Raw genomic sequence first — 14,718 nt, 5'->3', positions numbered from 1 at the left:
TCATCTGCTAAAATTGACGATATATCAGGCGACAGCTGTAGACGGGCACGTAACGGAGTAAAATAGGGGCACTCAATTAAAAGGTGTCTTACCGTCCACAGCTGAGAGCAGTAGGGACAGAGTGGGGGAGGATCACCGCTTAAAAGATGTCGATGGCTAAAAAGACAGTGCCCTATCCGGAGTCTAGTTAAAATTACCAACTCCCGACGACGCGTTCGGGAGGAAGAGGTCCAAGCACAAGGAAGAGCTTTCACGTCCCGCAATTTATTATGGGGAAGTGTCGACCAATGTGCGTGCCATAAAAGAACAACACGACGACATAAAACGCTCCGTAGATCAGCGAAGGGAATCGATTGAATAGCTGGCCGAAGAAGAGAGACTGCAGCCTTGGCCGCTATATCGGCCGCCTCATTTCCACAGATACCAACGTGTCCCGGGAGCCAGAGGAACGCCACCGAGACGCCCCCCAGGTGGAGCAAGTGCAGACAGTCCTGAATCCAGTGGACCAGAGGGTGGACAGGGTAAAGAGCTTGGAGACTGAGGAGAGAGCTGAGAGAATCTGAACAGATAACATACTGTATCTGCTGATGGCGGCAGATGTAGTGGACAGCCTGGAGAACAGTGTAAAGCTCCGCAGTATAAACCGAACACTGGGCGGGAATGCCGAAATTGATTTGGGGCGTCGCCAACAATATAGGCACTCCCTACACCAAACGATGTTTTTGAGCCATCAGTGTAAATAAATGTGGCTTCCTTCATTTGTGCACATATGCCCGACGATAAACAAGTGAAGGGGTACCATCCTTGGGAAACTGACAAAGGTCACGGAGCAGGCAGATCCGGGGACGGAGCCAAGGCGGTGCTGTACCCCAAGTTGTCAAGAAGGTTTTAGGAAAGCGGAAGGAAAGAGAATGGAGCAGTTGACGGAAGCGGACTCCTGGTGGTAGTAGGGAGGAGGGGCGGCCTGCACACCCTACATCAAAGGAGGCGTCGAAAAAAATGTCATGGGCTGGATTAGCAGGCATGGAAGACAGATGGCTAGCATAACGACTCAGAAGGACTGCTCGCCGATTGGACAGTGGGGGTTCAGTAGTCTCAGCATAAAGGCTTTCCACAGGGCTGGTGTAAAAAGCTCCAGACACTAAACATAATCCACGGTGGTGGATAGAGTCGAGACGCCGAAGAATAGACGGCCGAGCAGAGGAGTAGACTATGCTTCCATAGTCCAATTTCGAGCGCACTAAGGCGCGATAGAGGCGGAGAAGGACCACTTGGTCCGCTCCCCAGGAGGTACCATCCAGGACACGGAGGGTGTTGAGGGATCGCAGACAGCGAGCCGAAAGATAGGAAACATGGGAGGACCAGCACAGTTTTCTGTCAAACATAAGACCCAAGAATTTAGCGACGTCCGAAAATGGAAGGTTGACAGGTCCTAGATGTAAGGAGGGTGGAAGAAATTCCTTACGTCGCCAAAAATTAACACAAACGGTCTTACTGGGAGAAAAACGGAAGCCGATTTCGATGCTCCAAGAGTGGAGGCAATCGAGACATCCTTGAAGACGTCGTTCAAGAAGGCTGGTCCGTTGAGAGCTGTAGTAGATCGCAAAATCGTCCACAAAGAGGGAGCCCGAGACATCAGGAAGGAGACAATCCATAATTGGATTTATGGCAATGGCAAACAGTACAACACTCAGCACGGAGCCCTGGGGTACCCCGTTTTCTTGGGAGAAAGTACGGGAGAGAGTAGTGTTCACCCGCACTCAAAATGTGTGCTCTGCCATAAATTCGCAAAGAAAAAGGGGCAGCCGACCTCGAAAGCCCCAAGAGAACAGTGTGCTGAGGATGCCTGTCCTCCAACAGGTATCGTATGCTCTCTCCAGATCAAAAAATATTGCTACTGTTTGGCGTTTCCGGAGAAAATTGTTCATGATATAAGTGGAGAGAGCAACAAGATGGTCAACTGCAGAACGATGCTTTCTGAATCCGCATTGGGCAGGTGTTAAAAGACTGTGGGACTCCAGCCACCAAGCTAAACGGCAATTCACCATATGCTCCAAAACCTTACATACAGTACTCGTGAGAGAAATGAGGCGATAGCTAGAGGGGAGAAGTTTGTCCTTTCCAGGTTTCGGAACAGGAACGACGATAGCTTCCCGCCATCGTCTGGGAAAAGTACTGTCGGTCCAAATTCAATTATAAAGGCGAAGGAGGTAACGCAGACTATGGGTTGATAAATGCAGCAACATTTGGACGTGGATACCATCCGGTCCTGGGGCGGAGGAGCGAGAAGAAGAGAGTGCATGTTGGAGTTCCTGCATGGAGAAAACAGTATTGTAGCTTTCGCGATTTTGAGAGGAGAAAGCAAGAGGTCGCACTTCCACTGCACGTTTCTTCGGGAGAAACGCTGGCGGGTAATTTGAAGAGCTCAAAATCTCTGCAAAGTGCTGACCCAATGAGTTAGAAATTGCGACGGGGTCCACTATTGTATCATGCGCGACAGTGAGCCCAGAGACCGGGGAGAAACTAAGCGCGCCTGAGAACCATCGAAGCCGACTCAAAACTTCCGAGGAGGGAGTGAAGGTGTTAAATGAGCTAATAAAGAATTTCCAGCTTTCCTTCTTGCTATCGCGGATGACGCGACGGCATCGCGCTGAACTGCTTATAGCGGATACAGTTGGCCAAAGTAGGATGGTGGTGGAAAACGCGAAGAGCATGTCGCCGCTCACGTATTGCGTCACGGCACACCTCGTTCCACCAAGGAACTGGGGGGCGCCGGGGCAATTCGGAGGTGCGTGGTATTGAACGTTCCGCAGCTGTAAGAATAACGTCGGTAATATGTGTGACCTCTTCGTCGACGCTGGGAAAGTGACGGTCATCGAATGTCGCTAGAGATGAAAAAAGTGTCAAATTGGCTTGGGCAAAACTTCCAGCGTCGCGGGCACATATATGGAAGTTGAGGCTGCAATCTAAGGACACATGGAAAGTGGTCACTCGAGTGTGTATCATCAAGGGCGAACCATTCGAAGCGCCGAGCTAGTGGAACAGTACCGACCGAAAGATCCAAATGAGAGAAATTTGTCGTGGAGGCAGACAAAAAGGTAGGGACCCCAGCGTTGAGGCAAACTAGATCCGCTTGGTGGAAGACGTCTAGCAATAGTGAGCCACGTGGACAAGGATGTGGAGATCGCCAAAGCGGGTGGTGGGCATTGAAGTCCCCAACCAGCAAATAGGGGGGTGGAAGCTGACCAAGAAGATGAAGGAGATCAGCTCGTGCCATTGGTGTGGACGATGGAATGTATACAGTACAAAGAGAAAAGGTATATCCAGAAAGGGAAAGACGGACAGCGACAGCTTGGAAGGAAGTGTTTAAGTGGATTGGGTGATAATGGAGAGTATCATGGAGAAGAATCATGAGTCCTCCATGGGCTGGAGTGCCTTCAACAGAGGGGAGATCAAATCGGACGGACTGAAAATGGGGGAGAACAAAGCGGTCATGGGGACGCAGCTTTGTTTCCTGAAGACAGAAGATGACCGGCGAGTAGGATCGTAAGAGGATCGACAATTCATCCCGATTGGCTCGAATGCTGCGGATATTCCAGTGGATAATGGACATAGGGTGAACAGAAAATGGAGGAATGTGACCAAGGTTGCCGTCAACTCAGCGACTGCTCAGAGCTTGCGACCGACAGCATGGAATGGCATTCAGCCGAAGGCAGAAGATCCTGATCCATAGGTTGTTCAGGAGCAGCTCCTGCCACCAGCGATCGGCCGGTTGATCGGGCGCCAGCAGTGCGCCTCGGCGACACAGAAGACGGCCGAGGGCGATTTCCGCCAGGTGGTGCTGTAGATGGGACACGCCTTGGCGGAGAAGGAGATGAACTGGGTTTCTTAGTAGCCTTCTTGGAAATATGATGTTTAGATGGAGGAGGAACCGATGGTTGTGAAGTTGAGGTACGTAAAAAATCTTCACGAGTATGTTCTTTTTTCGAAGTCTTGGTGTCTGATTTTTGGGCTCGAGATTTAGCAGAACCTGATGAAGTGTGAGCCATAGAGTGGGCAGGCGAAAGTGGTGAGGTTGAACGGGCGATCTTTGCGCTGGCCGATCTGACGACCGTGGCACTAAAGGTGAGGTCGCAAGTCTGCGTGGCCGCCTCCTTTGTTGGCCGAGGAGAAGCAAGGACAGTGCTGTATTTTCCTGTCTGAGGCATGGTGAGCTGTCGACTGGCGAATAATTTTCGAGCAGCAAAGGTCGACACCTTTTCCTTCACTCTGATTTCCTGGATGACCTTTTCGTCTTTAAAAAATGGGGCAATCTCAAGATGAAGCAGCGTGGTCACCCATACAGTTGATGCAGCGAGGGGATGGAGGTGGACAAGCACCCTCATGGGCATCCTTGCCACACGTAACACATTTGGCCGGATTGGAACAGGACTGGCTGGTATGATTGAACCGCTGACACTGATAGCAACGCGTAGGGTTTGGGATGTAAGGGCGAGCGGAAATTATCTCATAGCCTGCTTTGATTTTCGATGGGAGTTGAACTTTGTCAAATGTCAAGAAGACAGTGCGGGTTGGAATGACGTTCGTGTCAACCCTTTTCATTACTCTATGAACAGCCGTTAGGCCCTGGTCAGACAGGTAGTGCTGAATTTCTTCGTCAGACAATCCATCGAAGGAGCGTGTATAAACAACTCGAAGTGAGGAATTTAAAGTGCGGTGTACTTCAACCGGGACAGGGAAGGTGTGGAGCAGTGAAGTACGCAGCAATTTTTGTGCCTGGAGGGCACTGACTGTTTCTAACAACAAGGTGCCATTCCGTAATCTGGAACAAGACTTTACAGGACTTGCAATTGCGTCGACACCATTCTGAATAATGAAAGGGTTGACCGTGGAGAAGTTGAGACCTTCGTCAGACCGAGAAACAACAAGGAACTGTGGCAACGATGGATGAACTGTCTGTGGCTGAGACTCAGGGAACTTACGCTTGTGAGCAGACATAGTGGAAGGTGAGGAAACCATTGCGGAAGAATCCCCCATGATTACCGGCGTATCCGATGGCGCGCTCCTCCCTTGTGGGGGCCCACTCTGAGGGCACTCCCGCCTTAGGTGATTGTTCACACCTCAGGTCACACCTCCCGACAAACGGACGGAGGGACCAATCGGCACTTTCGGAAGGTACCAGCTCGGGTAATCACCCCTCCCTGGGCCTGGCCGTTACCAGGGGGTATGTACATGTCCTACCTGTCTACCCGGGGCGGGGAATTATGCGTTACCCCATCACCGGCTACGCACAAAAATGCGTGGGTCGGCCTTCAGACATGCACAGGGAGGAAGAAAGAGAAAGGGAAAAACAAAGAAAGGGAAAGGAAAGAAGAGAGGTCTCAAACGCCGCAGCGGAGAAAAGGGGAAAGAGAAGAGGTAAGGAAAAGAGAAGTACAAAGGAAGGATGAAGACATACAAACAGAGAAGGCGAAGAATGTGTGACATTTACGAGCGTCCGTCTCCGGACGTAGGCACAAACCATACTCCCAGAGGGGGAGAAAGGGAAGGAAAGAGCTAGAGGTGAGGCGAGGGGGGGGGCGAAGATGGGGGATAGCGAAGGATGCGGAAAAGGAAGGTATGCAGCCCGGAAAGGAAGGAGGGCCACATTAGCTCGGGGTCCCGTGCTCGCTACGCACGTATCCACAAAAGAGTTGTGGACCCCCTGGGGGGTGGTGAGATTGTGATGGATATATTTGATTGCCACAATAGCATCACAGAGATTCTTGAGCAACTCCCATGGGAGGTGGCAAGACATGTCATGTACAGAATGAGAGGCAAATTTCATTTTCCAAAAATGGACTCATTTTAAGACGAATTGTTGAAATGCAGTTGACACTTCTGTAACTGTGTATTTGGCACATCTACCTGCCACAAGCCCCAGCCAAGCTTGATCTCTGGTGTTGTTGAGTATTGTTGGTTGGTGGGAAAGACAGAGCAGAGCCCATTCAATCTTTTGAGAACAATTCAGGAACTGCTTTAAAGAGGAATAGCAGCTCTGTTGCAGAAACTCAGCAATAATGGGCAAGGGCCTCATGTGCTACCATATCGCCCCTCCAATGCATACTGTGAACTCACTAATTAATTTTTTGTACCTTCAATATTCTTTACTTAAGATGCTTTTTACCCTTACCTTGAATGTCCTTGTAATAAAATTGGTGACGCAGCTAAGGTATTTAATAGTTCCCAGTGGCCCTGGTGTTCTTGTGATGATGAATTCGTCTACAACATGTGTGTTGGCAGCAGCCTGCTCAATAGTACTAAGTGGCAGTCCAACATGCTGATTGTTTCCATGGCTTTCTACTAGATAGATGCGATTCTGAACACCACATCTTTTAAGTCTAAACTGAAACAAAAATTAAATCAATTAGCCATATTCAATGTTATGCACACATAACAGTTGTTTCGAATTTCATATTCTAATGACTTGTGTAGACAATCAAAACTAGTGCCATAAAAAAGAAATCACAAGAGGAATTCTTTCAGAAATGGCAAGTGATTGAAGTAAGGAGCTAAAAATCTTGCAAGTGTTCTCTCACTCAATCTATGTCAATATTCCTACAAACCCCCCATTAATTCTAAAATGTTTTTGCTATTCTCTGCATGCATAGGGTGGGTATAATTAAACTTTTACTACTTGAGAGGGCTCCCATGAAAAACAAGTGATCGTAGGACAAGGAAACAGTGAAAACATTTGTAAGGACATGCAGAAGGCACACAAACCACCAAACGAAACATTTTAATTTTCATATGAGTAGGTAACATTTCAAACAATGGAAACTCCAGGTTGGAATTTAAACAATATTAGGGAAAGGACAGATTACTACTAACAATAAAATTGACATGATGAGTTGCAGACAGCCACATGAAAAGATTGTTAGACGCTTAGCTTTCAGCCAAAACCTTCTTCAGAAACGAAAACACACACTCAAACAAGCAAGCACACCTTATGCACACCATCTCCGACAGCTTGGACTGGTCTCTAAATGGTCGCACGAGCCTAACACTCTATTCCAGACCATGAATCATGAGACATGCCAGTTACTAGTGCCCTGATTGAACTCTTATGTTCAGCTACAACTCACAGATGTAAGTGACAAACAGATACAGACAGATACAGGCAAATGTACAAAGGAAACCACAGTCCAGAAGAGAACATACAGGCAGTTTTTACAAGTCCTTTTCAGAGTGCAAGTTTAACTGAGCTCTGACTTGCATAGTTTCTGCTGTTAGCTGTTGATAATCCAAGGTGCTACAATGGTCGAACTCTTCTGCTGGTTGGAACTCTGTCCTGCTGGTCATTTAACGACATCTGTATACTGCATTTGAGGCTGTTTACTTACAGATGGTACATGACTGTGTTGCCTTTTGCATTCAATTCACAACCAGCAAGTGTGAAATCAGTGGTTTCTTAATGCATATTACCACATACTGAACTGGAAAAAGTGACTGGCACTGTATGTCTTCATCTAAGTTACCCCACTTTTACTGTTAATGTTCTTGCCTAGATGATTTTTTCCTTCTTTTTTTGGCAAACCATACAGTCTCAAGTGACAATTAGTAACAGTTGTCAGAAGATAAGTACTTCTTTAATTAATCAAAACATCTGTGCATGTTACATTTACAAGACGTGATGGTACTTTAGACCAAGAACGCATTGTTAGGTAATGTGATTAACTTAGGTATTTACCAATTCATATCTACTGAGGTGATAGCAACCTTATCATCAGAGAAGAATTACTAAACCTTATTTACAAAAACAGTACCTTTACATGAAACATTGAAATATTTACCTGCTTCACTTCAGATTTTTGTAGTACACTGCATTCTTCATCAAGGGAATTTAGGTGCAAAGAATATGAAGATGAGTAAGTGATGAGCATGGTGAATCATACAAGAAATTTCATCTACTGTCATGGATTTAGCTGCCATTAATTTGAAGGCACAACTTCACCGTCACATCTCACTGTAAAAAGACAGTCTTCAACAAATTTCTTTGGACCTCAAAGTGAAAGGTACATATACAAGTGGTCAAACTGAACTGAAAAATCAGTATTGGGTAGCAGATTTGGCATTTCTTTGCAACATTACATGACAGATGTTAGTCATATTACGCAACAGCAATGGAAATTCCTGGATGGGATAATATAGCCAACTGATGTGTGGCACACAGAAACACTCAACAAGCTACAGCATTTACATTAGTTTTTGAGATCTTGCTCTTTATTTAGCAAAAGTACACACATTCACATTTACACACACAACCACAGACACACCCAAACGATCAGAGGCCCAGCTACAGCAAGACTGAGGACAGTTGCCTAGGTACATGGAGTTGGGGAGGGGATAGGGAAGGATGACTGAGGTGAAGAGAGAGTAGTGGGATGGTGTGAGGCAGGTCTTTCAAACACATGAATCATCAGCTTCATAACAAGATGAAAGGAGTTCAAGGGGCAGAGCATATAAGAGGTGGGGGTGGGGTGGTGGGTAGCTGGGGGAGGGGAGGAAAGGAAATGAGGCAGAGAGTACAGGTGAAAGGGGGAGGGGAGAAGAGAGCGAGGGGGGCAGAGAGCGAGGGGAGAAGAGAGCGAGGGGGGCAGAGAGGGAGGGGGGCAGAGAGGGAGGGGGGCAGAGAGGGAGGGGGGCAGAGAGGGAGGGGGGCAGAGAGGGAGGGGGGCAGAGAGGGAGGGGGGCAGAGAGGGAGGGGGGCAGAGAGGGAGGGGGGCAGAGAGGGAGGGGGGCAGAGAGGGAGGGGGGCAGAGAGGGAGGGGGGCAGAGAGGGAGGGGGGCAGAGAGGGAGGGGGGCAGAGAGGGAGGGGGGCAGAGAGGGAGGGGGGCAGAGAGGGAGGGGGGCAGAGAGGGAGGGGGGCAGAGAGGGAGGGGGCAGAGAGGGAGGGGGGCACAGAGGGAGGGGGGCAGAGAGGGAGGGGGGCAGAGAGGGAGGGGGGCAGAGAGGGAGGGGGGCACAGAGGGAGGGGGGCAGAGAGGGAGGGGGGCAGAGAGGGAGGGGGGCAGAGAGGGAGGGGGGCAGAGAGGGAGGGGGGCAGAGAGGGAGGGGGGCAGAGAGGGAGGGGGGCAGAGAGGGAGGGGGGCAGAGAGGGAGGGGGGCAGAGAGGGAGGGGGGCAGAGAGGGAGGGGGGCAGAGAGGGAGGGGGGCAGAGAGGGAGGGGGGCAGAGAGGGAGGGGGGAGAGAGGGAGGGGGGAGAGAGGGAAGGGGGAGAGAGGGAAGGGGGAGAGAGGGAAGGGGGAGAGAGGGAAGGGGGAGAGAGGGAAGGGGGAGAGAGGGAGAGAGAGAAGGGGGAGAGAGGGAGGGGGGAGAGGAATGGGGGAGAGAGGGAGGGGGAGGAGGGATAGGGGAGGGAGGGTGAGAGGGGGAGGAGGGATAGGGGAGGGAGGGTGAGAGGGGGAGGAGGAGGGAGGGTGAGAGAGGGAGGAGGAGGGATGGTGAGAGAGGGAGGAAGAGGGATGGTGAGAGAGGGAGGAAGAGGGAGGGTGAGAGAGGGAGGAAGAGGGATGGGGAGAGAGGGAGGAAGAGGGATGGGGAGAGAGGGACGGGGAGGGATGAGGAGAGAGGGACGGGGAGGGATGGGGAGAGAGGGACGGGGAGAGAGGGACGGGGAGGGACGGGGAGAGAGGGAGGGGGAGGGACGGGGAGAGAGGGAGGGGGAGGGACGGGGAGAGAGGGAGGGGGAGGGACGGGGAGAGAGGGGGAGGGGGAGGGATGGGGAGGAGAGGGGGAGGGATGGGGAGGGATGGGGAGGAGAGGGGGAGGGATGGGGGGATGGGGAGGAGAGGGGGAGGGATGGGGGGGAGAGGGAGGGGTGGGGGGAAAGAGGAATGGGTGGGGGGAAAGAGGAATGGGTGGGGGGAAAGAGGGAGGGGTGGGGGAAAGAGGAATGGGTGGGGGGAAAGAGGGAGGGGTGGGGGAAAGAGGAATGGGCGGGGGGAGAGAGGGATGGGCGGGGGGAGAGAGGGATGGGTGCAGGGAGAGAGGGAGGGCTGGGGGAGCGAGGGAGGGGTGGTGGAGAGTGGGAGGGGTGGGGGTGGAAAGAGGGAGGGGTGGGGTGGAAAGAGGGAGGGGTGGGGTGGAAAGAGGGAGGGGTGGGGTGGAAAGAGGGAGGGGTGGGGTGGAAAGAGGGAGGGGTGGGGTGGAAAGAGGGAGGGGTGGGGTGGAAACTGGGAGGGGTGGGGTGGAAACTGGGAGGGGTGGGGTGGAAACTGGGAGGGGTGGGGGAAAGAGGGAGGGGTGGGGGAAAGAGGGAGAGGTGGGGGGAAAGAGGGAGGGGTGGGGGGAAAGAGGGAGGGGTTGGGGGAAAGAGGGAGGGGTTGGGGGAAAGAGGGAGGGGTTGGGGGAAAGAGGGAGGGGTTGGGGGAAAGAGGGAGGGGTTGGGGGAAAGAGGGAGGGGTTGGGGGAAAGAGGGAGGGGTTGGGGGAAAGAGGGAGGGGTGGGGGGAAAGAGGGAGGGGTGGGGGGAAAGAGGGAGGGGTGGGGGGAAAGAGGGAGGGGTGGGGGGAAAGAGGGAGGGGTGGGGGGAAAGAGGGAGGGGTGGGGGGAAAGAGTGAGGGGTGGGGGGAAAGAGGGAGGGGTGGGGGGAAAGAGGGAGGGGTGGGGGGAAAGAGGGAGGGTGGGGGGAAAGAGGGTGGGTGGGGGAGAGAGTGTGGGTGGGGGGAGAGAGGGTGGGAAAGAGGGAGGGGTGGGGGGAGAGAGGGAGGGGTGGGGGGAAAGAGGAATGGGTGGGGGGAAAGAGGAATGGGTGGGGGGAAAGAGGAATGGGTGGGGGGAAAGAGGGAGGGGTGGGGGAAAGAGGAATGGGCAGGGGGGGGAGAGGGATGGGCGGGGGGATAGAGGGAGGGGTGCAGGGAGAGAGGGAGGGGTGGGGTGGAAAGAGGGAGGGGTGGGGTGGAAAGAGGGAGGGGTGGGGTGGAAAGAGGGAGGGGTGGGGTGGAAAGAGGGAGGGGTGGGGTGGAAAGAGGGAGGGGTGGGGTGGAAAGAGGGAGGGGTGGGGTGGAAAGAGGGAGGGGTGGGGTGGAAAGAGGGAGGGGTGGGGTGGAAAGAGGGAGGGGTGGGGTGGAAAGAGGGAGGGGTGGGGTGGAAAGAGGGAGGGGTGGGGTGGAAAGAGGGAGGGGTGGGGTGGAAAGAGGGAGGGGTGGGGTGGAAAGAGGGAGGGGTGGGGTGGAAAGAGGGAGGGGTGGGGTGGAAACAGGGAGGGGTGGGGTGGAAACAGGGAGGGGTGGGGTGGAAACAGGGAGGGGTGGGGTGGAAACTGGGAGGGGTGGGGTGGAAACTGGGAGGGGTGGGGTGGAAACTGGGAGGGGTGGGGTGGAAACTGGGAGGGGTGGGGTGGAAACTGGGAGGGGTGGGGTGGAAAGAGGGAGGGGTGGGGTGGAAAGAGGGAGGGGTGGGGGGAAAGAGGGAGAGGTGGGGGGAAAGAGGGAGAGGTGGGGGGAAAGAGGGAGGGGTGGGGGGAAAGAGGGAGGGGCTGGGGGAAAGAGGGAGGGGTTGGGGGAAAGAGGGAGGGGTTGGGGGAAAAAGGGAGGGGTTGGGGGAAAAAGGGAGGGGTTGGGGGAAAGAGGGAGGGGTTGGGGGAAAGAGGGAGGGGTGGGGGGAAAGAGGGAGGGGTGGGGGGAAAGAGGGAGGGGTGGGGGGAAAGAGGGAGGGGTGGGGGGAAAGAGGGAGGTGTGGGGGGAAAGAGGGAGGGGTGGGGGGAAAGAGGGAGGGGTGGGGGGAAAGAGGGAGGGTGGGGGGAAAGAGGGTGGGTGGGGGGAGAGAGGGTGGGAAAGATGGAGGGGTGGGGGGAGAGAGGGGGGAATGAGGGAGGGGTGGTGGAAAGAGGGAGGGGTGGTGGAAAGGGGGAGGGCTGGGGGGGGAAGGGGGAGGGGTGGGGGAAAGAGGGTGGGGTGGGGAACGAGGGAGGGTGGGGGGGAACGAGGGAGGGGTGGGGGGAACGAGGTAGGGGTGGGGGGAACGAGGGAGGGGTGGGGGAAACGAGGGAGGGGTGGGGGAAACGAGGGAGGGGTGGGGGAAACGAGGGAGGGGTGGGGGGAAAGAGGGAGGGGTGGGGGAAAGAGGGAGGGGTGGGGTGAAAGAGGGAGGGGTGGGGGGAAAGAGGGAGGGGTGGGGGGAAAGAGGGAGGGGTGGGGGGAAAGAGGGAGGGGTGGGGGGAAAGAGGGGGGGGTGGGGGGAAAGAGGAAGGGGTGGGGGGAAAGAGGGAGGGGGGGTGGAAAGAGGAAGGGGTGGGGGGAAAGAGGGAGGGGTGGGGGGAAAGAGGGAGGGGTGGGGGGAAAGAGGGAGGGGTGGGGGGAAAGAGGGAGGGGTGGGGGGAAAGAGGGAGGGGTGGGGGGAAAGAGGGAGGGGTGGGGGGAAAGAGGGAGGGGTGGGGGGAAAGAGGGAGGGGTGGGGGGAAAGAGGGAGGGGTGGGGGGAAAGAGGGAGGGGTGGGGGGAAAGAGGGAGGGGTGGGGGAGAGAGGGAGGGGGAGTATTGGTGGTGGTGGTGGGTGGGGGGAGTAGTAGGAGGAGACAGAAGAGAGATGGAAAAAGGTAAAGTGAGGCACCAGGAAACAATTTAGCAGAGGTTCGTGCTGGTAGGATTGTGAGAGTCTAGGATCTGCTGGAGACACAAATTCCACCTCCATAGTTCAGAGACTAGTGCTGAAGGGAGCAGCCAAATGACTTCTGTAGTGAAGCAGCTGTTTAAGACATTTGTGTTATGATGAACAGCATGTTTGGCAATTGGAAGTGTATTTTTGTGCCAACATACAATTTTTAAGTGGCACAATACGTATTAACATTAACAAACTAAAAGTAGGGTAAAATTAGAATGTCAGTGGTATTTCTTGTAGTATTACAGTGTGAGTTGTTGATGAGATACTGTATTTTGAAGAGTTACCACACCAACACTTGTACAATACCTGTGGTAGCACACACTAAAGAACACACGTGCATACACCAGTTATGTAGATTCTGACCAGTAACAATACAATTAGCCATCACAGGTTGCTTTCCAAATCACCACTGGCAGCAGCAATAAACATTTCCAGTCTGGTATGGAATGACTGCTGCACACGTGTTAACATTTCAGTGGAGATGTCCAAGCAGGCTGCAGTAATATGTCATTGTATATCATCGGGTGTGGTTGGTATGTCCTTTTAGACAGCTTCTTTCAGACTTCCTCACAGAAGAAAGGTTTACACTCATAAAATCTGGAGAACAGTCTGGACAAGGTACAGGTCCTCTGCATCCAATCCAATGATTTGGTTGGCTGGTTGGGTGGAGAAGGGACCAAACTATGCGGTCATCACACCCTCCGACCTTAGATTAACTAAAAGCTATAAAATCCCACATTAAAAGAGGGAACTAGAATATCCATAAAATGATAAACTATTAACAGGGAAGGAAGGAAAAGGATGGAAGAAGAGGTGAGGGAACGAAAGTGACTAATGACAGGGGCATGAAGGAAGACGCACAGGAGACAAAGAGATGCTCAAGACATAACAGACCACATAAGGAAAGGAGTGGAAAGTCAGACAGCCGGGGTGAACCACCAAGCCCAGTTGAAGCCAATCCAGTCAGGGCAAAAGGGGGAGCTAGGGCCTGCCATCCCTTCCACTCACCAATAAGGTGGAAGGTCCCTCCTTTAAATAAGGAGATAATAAACCCCCATCACGAATAAAACGTAAAACGAGATCCACTATTGAGGCATTGTCAGCCAACACCAGCAGTAGTGAGTCTGAAAAGCTAAAAGTCAGTCGCAGGGTGGCTAAGTTGCGGCAGTCCAGTAAGATGCGAGCCACAGTCAACATCGATCCACAATGACAGAGAGGGGGGTCCTCAAGACGGAGGAGATAACCATGAGTCAACCAAGTATGGCCGATGCGGAGCCAGCATAGGACGACAGAGGCCTTACAAGAGGCCCAGGATGAGGACCTCCACGGAGTTGTAGAAACCTTAATCGCCCTGAGCTTGTTCGGCAAAGAAAAAGTGTGCCATTCTGCATCCCAAAGGCCCAAAACCCGATGACGCAATGCCAAGCAGAGGTCTCTTTCCAGAATGCCAACAGCAAGATATGGTCTGGTAGTAGCTAACTTAGCCAGTCGATTGGCAAGTTCATTGCCAAGAATGCCAACATGGCCTGGGTTCCAAATGAAAACCACCGAGCATCCACGCTGAGCAAGGATAGAAAGGGAGTCCTGGATAGCAATGACCAATGGGTGGCGAGGGAAGCACTGGCCGATAGCCTGCAAACCACTCAATAGTCACTACAGATAGTGAAGGACAGTCCTGAGCAGGAGTGGATATGATCCAGTGCATGCAAGATGGCTACCAATTCTGCAGTAAAAACACTACAGCCATCTTGCAAGGAAAGAAGTTCTGAGCATCGAGCATAAGTACAAGCAAAACCAGTGCGGCCAGCAACCACAGAGCCATCAGTATACATCACCTCTAACCCTGGAATGAACTGAGGAGACAGTAGGATCGGTGGCGAAGAGCCAATCAGAGGGACAGAATCCTTTGAATCAATTGAGAGATCAAGACAGAGCTGTGGCCAAGAGACGCACCAAGGAGGGGTACATGCGTGAGCAGAGAAGAGAGGCGGTGAAGGGAGTTGCTGAAGTTCAGAAAAGAGTGTCTGAATGCGGACAGCCATGGTAAGCCCACATCATGGCTGCCGCTGCAGCAGGG

The 14,718-nt window shown here is 53.0% G+C and overlaps 1 protein-coding gene across 5 annotated transcripts in view; it reads right to left on the bottom strand.

Annotated features, from left to right (window-relative positions):
* The window catches only part of LOC124555281 (crossover junction endonuclease MUS81), a 203,026-nt gene that overhangs the window by 49,410 nt on the left and 138,898 nt on the right, over positions 1 to 14,718 (bottom strand). For 4 of the 5 annotated variants that reach the window (XR_006968530.1, XM_047129153.1, XM_047129154.1 and 1 more), the window contains exon 9: positions 6,173 to 6,385. The exons of the other annotated variant lie outside the window; for it this stretch is intronic. Coding sequence is in view for 3 of the 4 variants with exons in the window: in XM_047129153.1 (XP_046985109.1) it covers positions 6,173 to 6,385 (213 nt within the window). In the remaining variant the exon portion in view is untranslated. The remainder of the gene's footprint in view (positions 1 to 6,172; positions 6,386 to 14,718) is intronic. 5 annotated transcript variants of the gene reach the window in all.

This window comes from Schistocerca americana, chromosome X, assembly GCF_021461395.2.
Source record: "Schistocerca americana isolate TAMUIC-IGC-003095 chromosome X, iqSchAmer2.1, whole genome shotgun sequence".
In the NCBI taxonomy this organism is placed as follows: Eukaryota; Metazoa; Arthropoda; class Insecta; order Orthoptera; family Acrididae; genus Schistocerca; species Schistocerca americana.
This window is presented reverse-complemented; position numbering and strand designations above follow the sequence as displayed.